Below are 19,377 nucleotides of genomic sequence, written 5' to 3'. Positions count from 1 at the left end.
ATATATATATATATATATATGTATCTAGCAACCAACATTACCAGCGCACAAATAAGAAACAGCAGCAAGCAAGACGCAAGCGTAGCAGAGTCTACCCACGACTTCTGAAAAAAGCATCAAAATAGAGAGCAGTTATCCTCCAAATAATAACAGGTAAAGAAGATTAAAGAAGTAGTGAGGGAGAGTAAAAGAAAGAACTAGTAGGAGATTGTGTTTCTTAAAGATTGTTATGCTAATCTGTTACAGGTGTTCCTTCAAACACGATTGAGAGCAGAGCAGAGTTGAAGGGTGAACTTAGAAGCGCCTGACTGGAGGAGTCTCTCTTTTGTCCCATTCCCCTTTCCCCCCAATTAGTGTTTTTGGTTGAATATGTTAGAATACATAGACCGGAAGCACTGGTAGAGGGAATTTGGGAAATATCTTCTGCTCCTGAGGAAGTCGACTAGAAGAATCTGACACTTACTTACTTATGCCTACTACCCCTCCTAGGGTATAGGCCATCAACCAGGGCTCTCCAGCCATCTCTATCCTGGGTTCTTCTTTGAATCTGACTCCAGGTGTAACCCATCTCCTTGTTGTTAGCCTCAAGGCTTCAGCGCCAGGTGTTTCCTGAACTTCCTCTTTATCTTTTCCTGAGGGTTCCAGGGAAGGGCTTTCCTGGTGCTGTTTGATGTGGGCTCGCAGAGGGTGTGACCTATCCAGTCCCAGCGTCTTTTCAGGATTTCTTCAGGTGTTGATGAAGGTCTGAACTTTGTTGGTAGTGGTAACTATTTTGTTGTCCATGTTTCTGCTTCATACAGAAGGACTGATTTCACATTGGTGTTAAAAAGCCTGAACTTGGTTTGCAACGTTAGGTCCTTGGAGGTCCGGATCTTCTTTAGCTGAATGAAGGCAGCTCTTGCTTTTTCTGATTCTTACCTAGACGTCGGTGTCTGTGCCACCCTGCTTGTCTCTGACACTGCCCAGGTAGGGAAAGGCCCTAACCTCTTCCAGTGCACCACCTGCAAGAATGACTGCAGTTGCACTGGCAGTGTTAGCCCTCAGAATCTTGGTACTCCCCTGTGAATGTTGAGGCATAATTGTGCTGATGTGGCTGCCACATTGTCAGCCCTTTCTTGCATTAGCAGCTCCGTATGGTAGAGTATGAGCAGGTCATCTGTAAAGTCCAGGTCATCAGGCTGTCTCAAAGGTGTCCATCGTATCAAATGGATTCTCCCTCCTGTTGATGTCTTTATGATCCAGGCTAAGGACAACAGAAAGAGAAAAGGTGAGAGCACACAACTCTAGCGGACTCTCGGATCTTGCATGTCGTCCCCTCTTAAGACTTTATCTGCACACTGTTGTGGCAGAGGAGTTTCCAAATGGTCTCTCTGTCCACGCTGTAGACTGCCTTCTCAAAGTCTACGAAGTTAGTATAGAGGGGGTGTTTCATTCCATCGAATGCTCAATGATGCTGCAGGTTATGGAATGAAATCCCAAAAGTGTGCCCTGTGACTCATAGTTACCCTCACATCACAACAGTGTATCCACACCCCAAAGTGTCTCTGCACATGTAAACTGTCCTGCAAAGTCATAATGGAAAGTTGAGCACCTTGAAATGAAATGGGCCTGAATACACAAAGCTATTTCGAAATTTCAGTCTGACTTGCATGTGCAAGTAGCCTTTTTTAACGAGCTAGAAAACACTTTTAAAAGGCAGTTTTGTACTTGTAAAAGGATTTACTCATAAGGAGATGTTCACATGAATAAACCTTCTGGTGGCGGGAAGTGGGTGTTCCAGGATGGAAATGCCCTAAGTTTGTGAGCACTCACAAATATGGCCAATTCATAAATCACTATCTAACCCTCCCTGGAAATGTTTGGTGATGTACTCCTGTCAGAGAAGGAAGTAGTTTGCTTCCAGGATGGGGAGGGGATAGAAACAACCCCCAGAATTTGTGGGAGTGTATAAGAGGGGGTATCTCCACAGAGAAAAATATTTTCTCTGTGGTGAAAAAACTGAGGAAAAGTACATTTGCAGTAGCTAATGTTTTTAATGTGAAATTACACATGTATATTTTCTAATGTAATTCAAAGGAATTCACAAAGCGAAAGTTTCTTGGCATAACTTGGAGAAGTTTTTTTAGTACAAACAATAGAAAACCTCTTGGTGCAGATTTACAGTTTTCTTGAGAGTGAGGCAATGTTAATCTAGATGGAATTTATTAATGCAGTCAGCAGCTCTCTTACATCTATGTTGAATATCCCTGCGACAATGGAAATGGGTCACAACGTCAGCACATTACAGAAGAGAATTCTGTCTTTGGATTTGCTTTTGTGCACAGTAGGAAGAATGGCTGGTATCCACTGAGCCCTATGTCAATTTCCCCTGCACATATTTAGTACATTGCGTGCAGGGCAAAGAACTGGCCTTTTCACAATGCTAGGCTAGGCAAAGTTAACCTGGCCCTAAGACAAGGTCAGTTAATACATCTGGACCGTTATTTGAAATATTGAATCAATTTAAAGATATGGATGAAATATGTTAAAGATTCTGATATTGACTTACCTATATTGTCGCAACTTTAATTTGAGACCTTCTGCATGAACATCATTCAACACATCCCTACTTTGGTTTGAAATCTGCTTCTGACTCTACAGTCCTGGAACCGTTTACAGGTAGAATCTGAATAACAAATTTGAACTGTTCAAGGATCCACCACTTTTGTTCAAGGATCCGCCACTTTTGCGTCCAACAATGTGGCTGGTGCCCTAATCTCTGAATTTTTTGATGAGTGATTTGAGTTGCCATCTTTATTTCGACAGTTTCTTTAGAAATATCACTCATAACCAAAAAGCTAAATGACCCATTACTTAATAAAGAAAATAATTACAAATATAGATGTGAAACCCTCCATGTTTTACGTTGACTATTTTCCAAATGAGAACATATGTGCCTCTGTATTTCCCTTTGAAAATCTCAGTTTTGATTTGGTCATATTCCTTGTACAGTAGGAACAATAAAACCTCTTTGATCTTGAACTTCTTCTAAGAAGAATTTGGGGAATTCCTTGGAAGTCCTTTCTGTAAACTCCCAATTCCCAGCCAGTGAATGAAGCCCATTCTACTGTTCTGTATCCATTTCTATGCTTCTATTCTCTCCTTGACCTAACCAAGCTCTTAAATAAACCTGGATATAATTAAAATTACATCAGAGTATTTCATGTAAGTTCAAGAATTTTACATTATACATTTTATTAGAAATTCCTAAAATTAGAACATTTCTTGCAATTACATGCCATTTGGGGTAAAAATTGACCACAAACAAGCCAATGCAGAGTAACATTTACATTTACAGAACACGATGAGTCAAAAGTCAGCAGCAGGATGCATTTCGCGATTAAAGATAGCTCCAAGTTACGGACTTGCATTTTGCATAATTATGAGTAATGACACACGTTTTTATTGAAATTTTGCATTTGATCCAAAAAAGAAATTACACAAATTTCACACATTGCTAGTATTTAACAATTTTTTTAAATCTCTTTATGAAGATCCAAAACGAAAGTGGGGCTCTGCAATACAGATTGGTTATTCTGTCTTTTGTACGGGCCCAACTGCCAACTGGTTGATATCCAGTAATGTTTGGTTGTCTGTTTTCTGTCTTTGTACCCACACAATAGTCTTTGGTCATGTGTCCAATTCACAACCCAATGTTTTTTATCAGCTGGTCTTCCTCATTTTTATCTATATTCCCATTTTTCATCAGATAATTTAAAATTAATCAGAAGCTTCATTAAGGTAGAGACAGCCTACCACATGTTGTTTCTATGGTTTATCTTGTTTCCATCTTCCCCAAAAACAGAGAGTAAGAGGTGCAACCTCTAGTATATCCCACCTATAAACGAATACAAAACACTAAACTACTTGAGGGTGATTAAGTAATTCTCAGTTCAGACTTTCTTGAACAGAAGGTCATCAAAAGATTTTTGAGAGGTCGTCTCACCCTTAACTTATCAAGGCATGCTTTATCATTTGGCAACCTCTCACTGAGTAGTAGGTACAATGCCACTCCTGCAGGCTCAACCAAGGGAGCTATTCTTAACACTGGGAGTTCTTAGAAATCTGTTGTCAGGACAATACCTTGGGTCCTGTTAGTTTGGAAAGAAAAGAGCTCTAAAAATACCAAGGGGTACACTTGAAACCTTACTTTATTACTGAGTACCTCTGGTATGGTCAAAACCATGAAAGACAGGTCATGACATGAAAGACAGTGAATCACTTGACCTTGAAAGAATACTGCAATTACCAACATGTTTCAACCCTTATGGCAGCATATACATGTCATGGGTCTTCTTCAGGGTAATAAAGAACTCAACAATTGTATATAATCCCACCATGCAAGAAGGGTCAATACTAAAACCCTACCAGACCCTTGTGCTAAGCACAACCTAAAACACAACAGGGGTTAAATAAGGGTTAGTATTAGTTAATTATGATCCACTCCTTACTTTATATATCAATAATCATCTTTTTCTAGATCTTCCAGCATGTCTTGCACCAATAGATGCACAGGGATTTTTTCACTTACCCAATTCTAAGTCTTATTATACTACAGGCTGCAAGGCAAACTGTGGGGGGCATAACCTTTCTAGTCAAACATTCTTCAGAAGGATGACGTGTCTATGTCACCTACATGAGCCCCCTCCACTGCCGCATACCAGGAGGCAAGCAAGTTGAAAGATCTCTACTTCAGTGTTCCGAATCTGACCTTCGCCACATGTGTGATGTCATACTCATGGGCCAGGGAGTGAACGAACTACAAAAAAATACGGAAATGTAGTTTGAACTCCATATTCAATGGACTACAAAATGCTAGGGTAATGTAGTTCGAGAGAAGAACCACTCAAATCCTCTCACCGCTTACCTGACTCAAACCTGAGATAGTAATATTTAAATTATGCTATCAGGTACCATGTCATAATTGACACTGCAAGAATGGGCAATCACTAGTCCCTCCCCAACCATGTACATCTAGTAGTGCTCAAACAACTTTGGTTGTAACTATTCTCTGAATAGACTAGCTATAATAGATTGTTCTTCAGGTGACAGCAACCCTAAATTAAGGAGTATCTGCCTGCGCTTGCATCTAGCCCTGAAGGGAGTGGCTAAGTCGGGTCCCAAATCACACAGCCATAGTAAAGATAATAACAACCTGTACCCTGAACTATCCACCTCATACTACAAGAATATACTGTAGATTAGACTACTTTCAGTACATGCTGGTTATCATTGTACATTCCAATATCATGAAGCCCACTATACCAAGGGCTGTTTGCAGGCACTCATCTCTTATCCTGCAAGGTAATGACTTTATTAAGTGAAAGGAGCACTGTGTAATCTCTTATAGCTAAGATTCAATGTACCTATGTCATAACAGGCCTACGTGATATATTTGCAGTATGTGATACTCTTAAGCTCAGGGTGCTATTTAGGGACATCTTCTAGGGGTGAAAGGGGTTGCCGCATCTATGGTGCCCCATCGGAATAGGCTTCCACTACCGTCACCCACAATAAATCCTAGCTCTTCCGAGCCCACCCCTGAACAGCAGATTGTAAGAACTCTGCTACTGAGTTACACAAAGAGGTATGCAAGGCTCTTGACACTCTTTTCCTTGCTTCAACACACTTTTGGGTCAAGGCACAACTTAAAACCACAGCTTTACCTTTCTGAAGTTTGACATTAGAGACCCTAAATCTGTTCAAAGTGTAACTGCTGGGTATGGGTGTGCTCAGTTGTTGCTACTTTTTCTGTTTACTTCGTCTGAGGACTGCTGATCCTGCATCTACTATACTATGTGTAACAAATTCCTTCACCATTCATAAATTTCTTTTGTTACCCGTTCCACCCTTCAGACTTATGAATAAACAATTAAATAAAAGCCATAACATTACTGCTTGTGTCGGAATGGAATTCATTCTGATGTTATGGAGCTGGTTTTCAGTCAGCACAGCTACATTAATTGGCTTGGATTTTTAACTTCACCTCTAGTTACCCTTGTGATATATATCTCCATATATATGAAGGCAAGGGGGAATAAAAGTTAGTAAATCTTTGCTTACTGCTACATACTGATCTTGGCAATATAATATTAGTCAATGTTAAACAGCTTTTTGCTCCTCAGCCAGTATGGAAATGTATCCATGAAGCTAGGAAAGCTGAAAATTTTAGACGAAAATAACCTTACGGTAATAGAAAATGTGACCTGATAATAACATAGAAAAGATATAACAAAGTGAACTTTGGAAAATGTGCTATTCTTAAACATGCTAATAATTACTGTGCAGCAAAATGTTTTGCAGAAAACTCAGATTTCTACCGACCTTTCATGACTAGGCCTTATTTTCTTTCATATTTTCTTACCTTCCCCCTTAAATAAAATGTACGCTATTTGAAAATGCCAATTTAGTGTGAGTATTTTACTGCAAAACTCATCATTGCCCTGAAATGTGCTGTATTAAAGAAAATGTATTTCCTTCTTCCTCACACCATATGATTTCATAATTTTAGACAAGTGCTTTTAGTTCTCATGATTTCGCCAGGATATTGCAGATAGGAAAATGTTTTGTGTAATAGGCTTGTCCATTCAAAACACAACGGAACACTGAACAACAAACGGAGTAGGCTTGCAAATGTTCTCATGAGAACCTTCTCTATTATAGCAAATGTATAAAATGTTAGCAAGCTACAGATAACACCATGTTGACTCAGGGGTTTGCCGTGGGAATTGAGAGGAGAGATGACAGACCATTGGAAGATCCTTCCCCATTGGCTGAAGATGACTTAACCCCCATAGTTTGAAACATATGTCTTCACATTTATATATAGTTTGAGTTCCTAGCTAGGGAGTTAAGACATTCTATGCACCTTTCCCCACCGTACCTCTTAGCAAATTGACTGTGCTACTCTTGCCCGAATTGCTGTAAGCTACTGCTAACAATGATTTTTCTCTTTCCTATCCATTGAAGGAGAGCCTCTTCTTTTCTGAGTTGATCATAGCTACTGCTGTGATCATTTCCTTGACCTGATTTAACAGTTGATACTGCGACTGTTAGGGGAACTTGGCTGAGTTTCCAAAACTGCTCCTCACTGGGGCGTTTGATCCTTTATAGCTTTTAACTTGTGGCACCAAGAAATCTTGATCTTTTGCAAATGGAACTCTTTATGGGTTCCTCATAGACTAGGTTAGGTCCTTTAGATTAAGATAGGGACTTTTTCCTTTATGGAACATGATGTTATTTTTTATGTTGACTCTAACCAAATTTCTTTTGATATTTCTGTAAACAGACTTATCTGACTAACCTGAATAAAAGAAACAAAAACAATTACTAATCTCTAAATGAGAAATAAAGCTTTAAAACATTACCAAACCTCTTATCATTGAGTGAAATCTAAAATACTATAAGTTGATGAAATGTGATTTGTGCTCCATTCTAACATGGTGGCAAGGATCTGCCCAAACGAAAGATGGAGTTGGGAGATCTCTGTCGTAAGTCAAGGGTTGAATTGTTAATTCCATTTAAAAAATAATAATTTTCCCCACTATCAAAGCCAACTTTTATGTACTTATTTATTTACAATGCTTATTATACCACTAGGTGACTTGACTGACACCTGTTTTGTTTTGTTGTTTGATGGACATTCAGGGGTGGTTTTAAATGTTGGCAGATGAATACTGTCGCAAGGGCGGTGTATTTTACTCCACTCACTGTATTTAGGGATGTCCCACTGACCATGCAAATATCTCTTACATTTCAGGAACCGCCATCAGGGCTGTTCCAGGAAATGCATTCTAAGTTTGACGGATGGCTCTTTAAACACAACAGTGCCATGCATCAAACATACAACTTTTTTTTATTGCCCAAAACAAATCCCAAAGTAGGATTTTCTTTTTGAGAATAAAAAAACAATGACCCCCCACACCATTGGAGTATTCTTCCATGGTGTGGGGGTCATTTAAAAGTTTTTGTTGCCCCTTACTACCACATTTTCCATGGTGGTGATGGCCAGTGAAACTTGCCATGTGTCCACACAATCTAAATATGGCGCGGACACATGGCCAAACCTGCAATGGCCTTTACTCCGTTAGGCTATCAGAAGTGTGTCTAGGCAGTGGAGACGAAGTAGTGTCTGCCGTCTAAACACTGAGGGTCCACCCTACTCTAAATGAGGCAGGGAGACTTTCAGTTTGGAAGAAAGGATACTCCGTCACCACTGTGACAGAGTACCCTTTTTGCCAACATTTAATTCAGCCCCGTAATCACTCCACTTTGGAATTTCAAAACACATTTACCAATTTCTGACGGACTGTGCCTACCTTTTTACTTTTCTTTCCTTATCATAACACATGAGAAAAATTCCTAAAAAATTTCCTGAAACACTTCTCTATAGAACAGTGCAAGTATTGACTATACCATGAACTAGTAACTATTGAATATAATGATTAAATCAGGCTATTACATGATGATAATCCTCAAATTGGTTTGGTGAGTCAAACTGGAATTTAGAATTCTAATATATAAAATGGTGCAATGATACAATTGGACAAGATGGGACAAACCATGTAAGACAATTCAAATAAAATTGAAAAGACAAAAAATGTGATGATTTAACAACTGAATTCAGTTAAACAGTGCAACATTGGACATTTACTTATGCTTAGCTATATCAATCATATTTTTGAATAGTTATAGGATGCTCCGAAAAATATTTATAGAACCAACATGACATTCTGGAGTGAGCATCATTTGACGTTAAGACCTGTGTGTCCAGATTTATTTAAAATGCCACCCACCTCCTGGCACTTGCTCCATGAAAATTTTTATGTATCCATCTTCAGAGACAGATCCCAGATACTGAACAATGTTGCGATGTTTAAGATATTTATGTAAGGCTATTTCTTCATGCAATGGTTGAGAGTACCTGCCAAAAATAAATCACAATTATTACATGGTCGTACTCAAACAGTGTTCTACCAAAGTATAGATTTTTATTATTATTGATCTACACTAATATAGATTCCACAATATCAATTATCAATATATATTCTAAATGTCAGAAATGGGTTATAAATTTGTAAGGAGGTACCGGAACTAACTTTACAAGTCCTCTTTGATTACGTCAAAACACATTTCAGAGAGAATATATGCTCAAGCTCTTGTGGCTATGTCACAAGCAGCAGCACTGCCCAGATTTGTCTGTGTATTAGGTTTAAGCAGAACCAACAATTTTAAAGGATACAGCACAATACAATCCTTGCATCAATTTAGAAAAAAGAAAAAAATAATTGAGCAAAAGACACAGAGATCATCGAAATAGGCTGCGGGAAACCAGAGATATGATTTTTTAAAGCTTTAGGGCAAAATGCTCCAAGAAAAAGTAAAGTACAAATTAGATGCCACTATTTCAATTTGACCACAACAGCAGTGTGATTTCAGGCCAACCATGATTGAACGGAGGTCTGATACACGATGTAGGGGGTGCCGATCAAAGATTCTACTGTCTAATTTAGTGTCTAAAATTGATGTCCAAATCTTCCAGGGGGGCACGGTCCAAGGCTGTGGTTGGCTAGGGTCCCTTGAAGTAAAAAACATCACAGTCAAGCTCCCACTGAAGCCATTTATTTTGGTACCAAAACATTCAACAAACCTGGATTTCATAGCCGTCGTGAGTGCTTCTCCAGTTGGATAGATTTGCGGCCTTCCCCAGGCCAAAACTTTGTCACTTATTTGGAAGTCAAAATCCTTTAGCAGGGAAAAGCTGGAAGTCATAACCAGGTAGTACTCCATGATGCTGGATACCTTACCGCGAGGGCGCACTGAATCAGTTTTCAGTCCAGGAACAAACTCAGAGTGTGAGAAACATAGATTTCTTACTGTATGTGGTGGGATCTTACTAGTCAAGCCTCAGCATCTTGTCCCAGGCCTCCAGATGTAGAAAAAATGGCATAGTCTCAACTTTTTCAATCCAGCCCCCTGCTCCACAGGGCAAGCTTATCGGCCCCAGGTCTCTATTTTCAGCCATGTCACATGCAGGGTCAAGTCCCCAATGGTCAGATTGGCCCTTTAGGGATCAGGAGTACTTCTGCTTTTTGTGTCCTGCAAATAATCTCTCTGACACCCTCCCATTTCTCATTTGTGAGGTTCTGTTTTGAAACGTATTTATGGATGTTGCATGAAACATAAACACAATATTTGCTTACACAATGTCTGTAAAAGACTCTAACACATCACCCACATTAAACATAAATTAAAGGAAATCGGAATTTAAAACAATATGTTTAAGGATTATTAAATGGCATCAAGGCAAGACCCTTCTGCAGCCCACAGCTGGCTCTTTCAGGGGGCCCCTGAACGGCTGGGGCCCTGGGCCAGCACCCACTTTGCACATGCCTTTAAACTTCTCATATAGAATTGGTTGTAGATGTAAATCCACAGATTTTTGAAGGAGGTGGTGAGTCTGTTGGGGGAGAATTTGGACCTGGGAAGAATCTGGTGGTTCAATTAACCGGTCACACTAAGCTTACAGGATGATTTAGTGCTTGCTCCACATATCGTATGATATTCTATTGCGATCCAGGTTTAAATTAATTTCTTTCTGTCTGTCTGCACTTTATAACAGCCATTTTAGACTGTATTCTAGGATCATTTGCAATACATTCTATTCTCTGATGAGCATAGCAAAACAAAGTAGCAAGACTCCATTGTCTCCATTGGGCACACTGTCCAGTGACTTCTTCAAGGCTCAATCCATTGTATCTAGAGCTTCTCTTTCAAGGATAATTCCGTCCCGAAGGTTAAGTAAATTCCTGCACCTCTCAGTATATTGGTAGTGAATTTGTCATGGCTGTCTAGCCCGTCATTTATGATTTGTCACCTCCGTGTAAGAGAGCGCACTCACGGCTGACGGTAGACAGACTGTTCTTGTTTCCCAGGACAAAGTTACTAATAGATATATACTCTTATTTAGGTTTAAGTTGGGCTCCAATGTAACTGGTGGGAGACCTCTGTCTTACTCACGGTGCACACGCTAGACGTTCGTTCTGGGACAAATAAATTTTTCGAAATAGTCCCCTTACACGGGCTTACAAATCATTAATGATGACGGGCTAAACAGCCATGACGAATTCACTACCAATATACTGAGAGGAGCAGGAATTTATGTATCCTTCGGGACGGATTTATACGGAAGATTGAACCTTGAAGAAGCCGCGGAACAGTGTGCCCAATGAGCGAGGAAACACGTGTTGGCTAAGGAATTAGAACAACTGAATGAAAGAAGAAAAAAAGAACAATAAAGAAGAAAATATGTTTGTCAACATTGACTTTTTGATCATGTGTAAATTGTAATTTTGCATGTGCTGGGGACTGTGTTCTTATTGTTCTGCTGGCTTGGGCCAGATGACAGGGAGAAGGGTGGTTCCTGCTACCTTACAGCACCGCTTCTAAGATAAGGTGTAGAATATACCAGCTTGTGAATTTCTCCTAGGGGCACCACTACCCTATTAAATAACCGCTCCTCACTGCGAGGTTTGACTTGGCAGCAACGGATTGCAAAAAAAAGCCATCCAATCACCCACTCTAAATTGAGAGGGCAGTCGCATGGCTAACCTCCAACCACTAATACTCCATGGGGCCGCTGGAGGAGTATGTCAATGACAGACCCATTGTAGACTCCATCGTCGACATACTTTCGCTCTGTCCACCTCTAAATCAGTCGAGAGGACCGTGAGTTTGGCAGAGAATGTACTCCAGCGCTGTGGAGATGGCATACCATCTCAGCTAAACTCTAAAACAGCCCCTACATTTTAAAACTGAAACAAAATCACCAATTTCAATCTTTTAAACAGATTTTGCTGTACATTTAAATGTTCCATGTGACAAACAGAGGTGAAGTGTATGAATGGCTTTCCTTTTGGCTGCAGACTCTGGTTTTCAGTACAAAGAACGCCGGTTCTAGAGGAGCGTAAAAGCCAAAGTATTGGAAGATATGTTGCTGTAGAGTGCTGACAAATTAGATCCATAGAAATTTGAATTTTTATTAATCTCCATTCAAAGTACATGTGTGTGTTTTTCATCTCACCGGCTGTCTCTCTCAGGGATCTCCTTGATGGCAATACGAACTTGATTGCTCAGATCTCTGCCAGCATAAACTACGCCATATGTTCCTTTGCCCAAAATTACCCTGTCTCCATTCTCATCATAATCATATTCATACTGAAATTAAAACAAAAGCACAAATACAATTTTTAATTTAGCAATTTCTACATTTAAGAGTCTTATTCATTTAAAAATGGAATTCAAATATTGTTTTATTTTCAGAATATAATTGAAAAACATTAAACTTCAACATTGAGAAGATGCTGGATCCACGTTCAGTTTCAATTTGATCCTGTGGCCGCTAAGGGGCATATCCTAACTTTACTACTACTAAATGCCCTCTGTGAATACCAAAAGTAGTAAGTTTAGGATTTTGTCTCAGATTACTTTTGTGAATTGGGCCCTATGCTCCTTTTCCTTTTTGTGTGGCATCAGTGAGACTCTGTATATTGTAATAGAGTGTAATATTTTCACACAACAGGAATTGGAGATTTGTTGCCGCCAGGATTAAACCGTCTGAAATACAGCTTACTGACCTTTCTAACTTACTTGATCAGATATTTTTATAGTGAGAATATTTTTTGAAATTGCAGTTTAAAAAAAGATAGTTTGCATACTTTCTTAGTGAATACCTTTGATATACCCTACATTAATGAATGTTTTATGGTATTTCTAATTTTCTTTGTTGCGGTTCCTATTCACCTTCTCCCTATAGAATATATAGGACCAGTAGTGTATATTATTATACTACTATCCTATATATTCTTAAAAGAGTATGTGATTTGTTAGCAGAGCAGTGAGCGGCCTCTAAGCACTACGACAGAACTTTCCCGAATTCTACAGAATAGAAATTGTAAAACATTATAAAGCGTACATTTCTATGTAATATAAAGTCATTTGTGTTTAACTGTTTTTTACTTGTTATTCTTCTTGTGACCTGAGATTATGTAGTGCGGGAGTGTTTCTTGTAGCATTTCTTTTCTACTTTATCTAAAAGTAACTCATGCCCTCTCATATTATCAAGAATATGGGGCAACACTTTTACAAACTATAGCAGAAAAAAAAGGGAGGGTGTGGCCACACTTAAGAAATATTTTATCAATTGCGTTTTTTATGTCACCCCTTTGATATATACAGCTTCAGTTTCCGAAGAAAGTATATTTATAATTGCTTAATAAAAACAGTTTCCAACCTAGACTGAATTTTTTGCTGCGCAACCACAGCTCCCCGTCAGAAAAGTAAACACCACATTATAAGTAAATAGTGCTCCCACCCGCAAACTTAATAAAAAGAAGACCGCAACACACTCTGTTATTTTCCCGCCGTGATTTGTACACCCCACACCAATTATATAAATGGCCCTTAAAATATATAAAAAAACAATTTTTACCTTCACAATCCCTGTCCATCACCTTGTGACCACTGTACAGAGTTAATAGTGTTCCTACCCTGCCCCCTGCTACTTTGTTTTCCCGTACTCCATTGAAGTGCGCCACAAAGTGGTTCACAACACTGAACAGTTCCCCAGCCAATAATGAACAAACTTATACTCGGAGCACTTTAGCCAATAAAATGTCCATGGTGATGTCATTTGAGATGTCATCAGTGATGTCATGAGTGATGTCACTGACCATGTCATGAGTGATGTAATATGTGACGTCATCAGCAGTGCATTGCGGGCGCGCGAGTTATAGTTAGCTGAACTAACTATAACGGGGGAATTTCAATGGTTTTGTACGAGTGAACAGTCCACCTAACTATAACGCCCCTGAAACCTATTGTTTTTTCAGTGAATTTCTAAGGTTTTTTAAATGCTAATTCCTAACTATAACGTGCCTTAAACCTATCGTTTTTTCAGTGAATTTCAAAGGTTTTTAAATGCTAATTTCTAACTATGCCTATAGAGATAGGACATGTGAAGAAAGAAGAAAAAACGCACAGAAAGAAAAAAAAGAAATGCAGAAAGAAGCAACAGAAGTTCTCAAAGACGAAGAAAAGTGCAGGAAGAAGGATAACGTGCAGAAAGAACAAACAGAAGAGCAGAACGAAGCCTTGCTGCAAAATCATCCTGTACCCTCAACTTTTTCAGATGGATACTGGTGGTAACTAAGTCTGACTAACCAGTCCTAGAGCCAGTGCTATGTTAAAAGACACTCAGAATACAGTGAAAACACCTACATACACTAGGGAACACTATGCGTTGGGGTCCCCCTGTGATTAGCATGACCTCCTCTGTAAGCCCCTAGTATATAATAGGGCAGGGGAATGAAAACTACCTCTTAAAACGCGCCACAGGGCGTGTTTGCACACGTCACCTCAGGCCCCGTCCCCTCCCTTCCCCACTGTGTAAACACGCCCTGTGGCCGTTTTAAGTTGGGAGATTAAGTCCCCTTGAATCCTGAGGGTCCCTAGGGTCCAACTAGACCACTAGGTACCTCCAGTAAGCGCCACAAAGCTGCGTTGCAGAGAGATGTAAAAAGGGGCACGGCCTAGACCACCTCTCTGCAACGCAGCGCAGTGGCGCTTACTGGAAGCACCTGGTGGGCTACTTGGCCCCCAGGGTCCCTCAGGATTGAAGAGGAATTATTTCCCCAACTTAAAACGTGCCACAGGGCGTGTTTGCACACATTAACTCAGGCCCCGTCCCCTCCCTTCACCACTGTGTAAACATGCCCTGTGGCCATTTTTAGTTGGGAGATTAAGTTCATTTGAATCCTGAGGGTCCCTAGGGTCCAACTAGCCCACTAGGTACCTACAGTAAGTGCCACAGAGATGCGTTGCAGAGAGGTGTAAAAAGTGGCATGGCCTGGACCACCTCTGTGTAAAAAGTGGCACGGCCTGGACCACCCCTCTGCAACGCAGCTCAGTGGCGCTTACTGGAAGCACCTGGTGGGCTAGTTAGCCCCCAGGGGCCCTCAGGATTGGAGGGGAATTATTTCCCCAACTTAAAACGCGCCATGGGGCGTGTTTGCACACTTCACCTCAGGCCCTGTCCCCTCCCTTCCCCACTGTGTAAACACGCCCTGTGGCCGTTTTAAGTTGGGAGATTAAGTCCCCTTGAATCCTGAGGGTCCCTAGGGGCAACATAGCCCACTAGGTACGTCCAGTAAGCGCCATTGCAGAGAGGTGTTAAAAGGGGCACGGCCTGCACCACCTCTCTGCAACGCAGAGCAGTGGCGCTTACTGGAAGCACCTGGTGGGCTAGTTGGCCCCCAGGGTCCCTCAGGATTGAAAGGGAATTATTTCCCCAACTTAAAACACGCCACAGGGCATGTTTGCACACGTCACCTCAGGCCCCGTCCCCTCCCTTCACCACTGTGTACACGCGCCCTGTGGCCGTTCTAAGTTGAGAGATTAAGTACCCTTGAATCCTAAGGGTCCCTATGGTCAAACTAGCCCACTAGGTACCTCCAGTAAGCGCCACAGAGCTGCGTTGCATGGAGGTGTAAAAAGGGGCGTGGCCTCAGAACACCTGTCTGCAACGCAGCTCCCTGGCGCATACTGGAGTTACCTGTTGGGCTAGTTGGCCCTCAGGGACCCTCAGTATTGAAGGGGAATTAATTCCCCAACTTACAACTGGCCAGGGGGCGCGTTTGCAGAGTGCTGCAAGGAGGGGGCATGGCCTCCGGCGCGATGCCGGTCTGTGTGGCTCCCCTTCTTTTTCAATTTATTGGCCCTGGGGACCCCTTCCCCCAGGGCCTACACCCTAATTTTTTTTGTTGAAAAAAATACATTTGGAAGGGGGCCGCGTGGCCCCCCTCCCAAGGCCTTAATCGACCCCGGGGACCCCATCCCACGGGCCGGCCTTTGTTTTTTATTATTTAAAAAATATAAATATTTATAGAAACACCTAGGACATGCTGGACAAACCGTATGTACCTATCACCATGACGATTTGCGTGATATTCATTAAAAGGCAACTATGCATACAATGAATCCACGTGGAATGTATTTACACCGCTAGTGAAGCTCTGACGTGTCTGACGCCCTACCGTGCCTAATCCCGGCGCCCCCGCCGGTGGGTACTCTCCAAGTAGACACCCTAGTTGTTTATTTATACAAACATGGGTAGCTATTGACGGGCACATTTAATACACACGCACACCAAGCCATTCAAAGGGGATTCGACAAAAATTCAAGCAAACTATACAAGAAACCCCCCTCACGGTTAATAAAACACACATCCACCGCCGAATGTGTAATACTTTTTATTTTACTCTCTGGAAAAGAGACAAACCTCACTTGAGAGTCACAGCGTGCTCCTGGCTGAGCCCAATGCTTTGTTACACACCACTGTGTTGTATTCCACCAGCTAGTGCGTATGCTATGACACTCTCTAGCCCATGTGCACTGTAACACCACCCCGTGAATATGTCATGCCACACTTGCCTTCGCACGGGTTATATTGCCCCATCTAACGTGCCTTCCTCGATGCCTATTCTATAACGCACAGCGCTATGCCATACATATTACAATCTGGAATCCATATCTTTGTCACAATGCATATGCAACATTACACTCCCAGCACATATTTTATATTACAACTTTAGAGACTAGTTAGGTTACACAACACTGCCCTGTGCATATTACACTCCAAGGCGCATATCGCATAGCACGCGCTAGTGCCTGTGCTATCTCACGCTCTCCAATGAATCTGTCATTGCGCACAATGTATTGCATATTATATTTCACGCCCTGGTTCATCTTATATCACACTTTTTGGTGCATAGTTTATACCATATACTATATCTAGTTTTCATTTTCAATCGTGCTCTCAGGACTATGTTCTATATAACACTGCGTCCACCTACCCTTTTCACGGGCATTACATTTTGCGATGGGGGTGGAGGGTCAGGGGGTATTTCTGCCAAGTGAGCCCGGAGTCACAGTCACAAACGTCCTCTTCTTCCTGAATAAAAGTGAGATTATGCTGCATACTTGTTCATATTTTAGGTAGTTCGCACAGACACACATTTTAAAAACAATAAAGTTCCTAATACCCACCTTCTCTGAACAGTTAGCTTGCTGCCCCATCCACCTCCTCCCTATCCTCTGTTGTCTGAATCCATGGACTAGCCTCCTCCCTCCTGCCATGCATGGTCTGATGTGCTGCCACTGCACTCCATTTAGCATGATGTACCAGTCCACTCCTCCTGCCCTCCATTGCCTCGGTGCTTAGCTTGCTGCCCCTATTCTCCTTCCCCCTGCCCTCCGATGTCTTTGTGCATGCCCCTGCTCCATCATTTTTGCCCACCATGTTCCATGGACCTGCCACTCCTATCCACTCTGAGTGTTCTGTTGAGCTGCCACTCCCCTCCCACCTGCCTAGCATTGTCAGATGACTGTAACCTGTCCCTGCCACCTCCACCCTGCCTGTCCACATGCCATGCCCCTATCCCCTTCCTCCTGTCCTCCATGGTCCATTTTACTGCCACACCCTTCTGCCCTCCCTGGTCTGTTGTGCTGCAACTGCTCCTCCTGCCTGCCCCGCGCGGTCTGTTGTGAGGCCCCTTCCCCTGAAATCTCTTGTCTGTGCCCAGGTCCTGACCCTCCCTTCTATCCTCCATGGTCCTTTGTGCATGCTCCTGCACCCTCCTTCTTGCCCATCATAGCCATTGTGCTGCCACTAACCCTCCCGCTTGCCATGCATGGTCTTCTGTGCTGCCATGGCCCCTCCCACCTTCCCTGTGTGGTCAGCTAGCTGCCCCTGACCCCCTCCCACCTTCCCTCCATGGTCTGTGTGTATGCCATCATAGTCTCACTGTTGCTCTCCATGGTGTGTCTTGTTTCTAGTGCCCATCCTGCCTGACCTCCATGGTCATCTTGCTGCTCCTCCCCTGCCCCCTTGCCCCCAGCCCTCTGTTTCCATGTACAGACCCCTATTCCCTCCCTCCTGGCTTGTCTGTTCCATTGTAATGCCCCTGATTCGTCCCTCCTGCTCTTTCTGGCCTGTTATGCTGCAGCTTTCTCTCCTGTCTCTCCATTATGGTCAGCTAGCTACCATTGCCTCTTTCCCCTCTGTTCTCTGTTGTCCATGTGCATGGTCCTGTCCCCTCCCTATTGCTTTCTATGGATTGTTGTGCTGCACTCCCGTCCTGCATGCCCAGTGTGGTGTATTGTGCTGCTGCAAACCCTGATGCCTGCCCTGTAGGGTCAGTTGGGCGCACCTCTCCATGTCCCTCCTGTCCTGTTATCCGAGTCCATATCCCTACCCCAATTCCTCCTGCCTACCATGATCCAATGTACCATACTTGCGAACATTTTGAACTTGGTAAGAGGGAGATTTTGAGAAAATACTGGGGTATTGATTTTCCCCTTTGAGTTACATTGAAAAAGAGGAGATTGTAGACAGGAGACAGATCAAATAAATCCCATTTGAGCTTAAAAACATTGGACGTTTCCTGGCTGAAACGGGTCTGTAGGCATGTATGGTTGTACTACCACTGCCTCTTCCTTCTGCCCACAATGGTCTATTATATTGCCACAGCCTCTCTTGCCAGTCCTGTATTGATGGTTTATTGCCCCTGCCCCCCTTTCCACTGCCCTCCATAGACTGATGTGCTGCCACTGCCCTTCCTGCCTGCCCAGTGTGGTCAAATTGTTGCCTCTGCACTCTCCTACCTGCCTTCAATTTTCAGAGTCCGTGCCCCTGGCCTCTGCCTCTCAACAGTATCCCAATGAACAACTAGATTACTAACATTCTATATTTATTACAAAAGTGTGGAACACCTGACGTCATCTTGATGTAATCAAAACTGTATTCCCTAGAGCATTTCCTTTAGAAATTACATATATGAGAGGGTCTTATTTGCATCAAAATTATGGTCAGTGCTCTAAAAAACTAAAATGAGGACATATTTTCTGAGTTTTCAAATAGCGACAAAGAACTTTTAAATTATTTGTAATCTTTATGTTTTTTTATCCAGTTGACCACTTGATTAAATGTTGCACTTAGGGGAGAGGATGTGGTGTTACTTCCAGAGCTGCAGACTTTGCAACTGGGGAACCAGGTTGGAGTTGCTGCTTCAGCTCAACATTCTGTGATTCTGGTCAAATCACTTAATCTCCCCATGTCTATAACCAAAATTAATTTGATCTTGTGTGATGTAACCAATGCTCATGTAAAGCACTTCAATACCTGACAAGTCTGTACTATATAAAACTGCAAATACACAAAAAATAAGTGTTTTGCACACTTCTGTCATTGGGCTTCATGTGGGCTACATCTGGGTGATATTT

General features: G+C 42.0%; 1 protein-coding gene across 1 annotated transcript in view; it reads right to left on the bottom strand.

Annotated features, from left to right (window-relative positions):
* The window catches only part of MAP3K15 (mitogen-activated protein kinase kinase kinase 15), a 1,172,574-nt gene that overhangs the window by 316,844 nt on the left and 836,353 nt on the right, over nt 1-19,377 (bottom strand). Inside the window, exons 15-16 of the mRNA XM_085622522.1 lie at nt 12,122-12,255; nt 8,835-8,962 (exon numbers count right to left, since the gene is read on the bottom strand). Of these exons, the coding sequence (XP_085478648.1) occupies nt 8,835-8,962; nt 12,122-12,255 (262 nt within the window). The remainder of the gene's footprint in view (nt 1-8,834; nt 8,963-12,121; nt 12,256-19,377) is intronic.

This window comes from Triturus cristatus, chromosome 8, assembly GCF_964204655.1.
Source record: "Triturus cristatus chromosome 8, aTriCri1.1, whole genome shotgun sequence".
Lineage (NCBI taxonomy): Eukaryota > Metazoa > Chordata > Amphibia > Caudata > Salamandridae > Triturus > Triturus cristatus.
The sequence above is the reverse complement of the archived record's forward strand: the minus strand, read 5'-3'. Positions and strand labels throughout refer to the sequence as shown.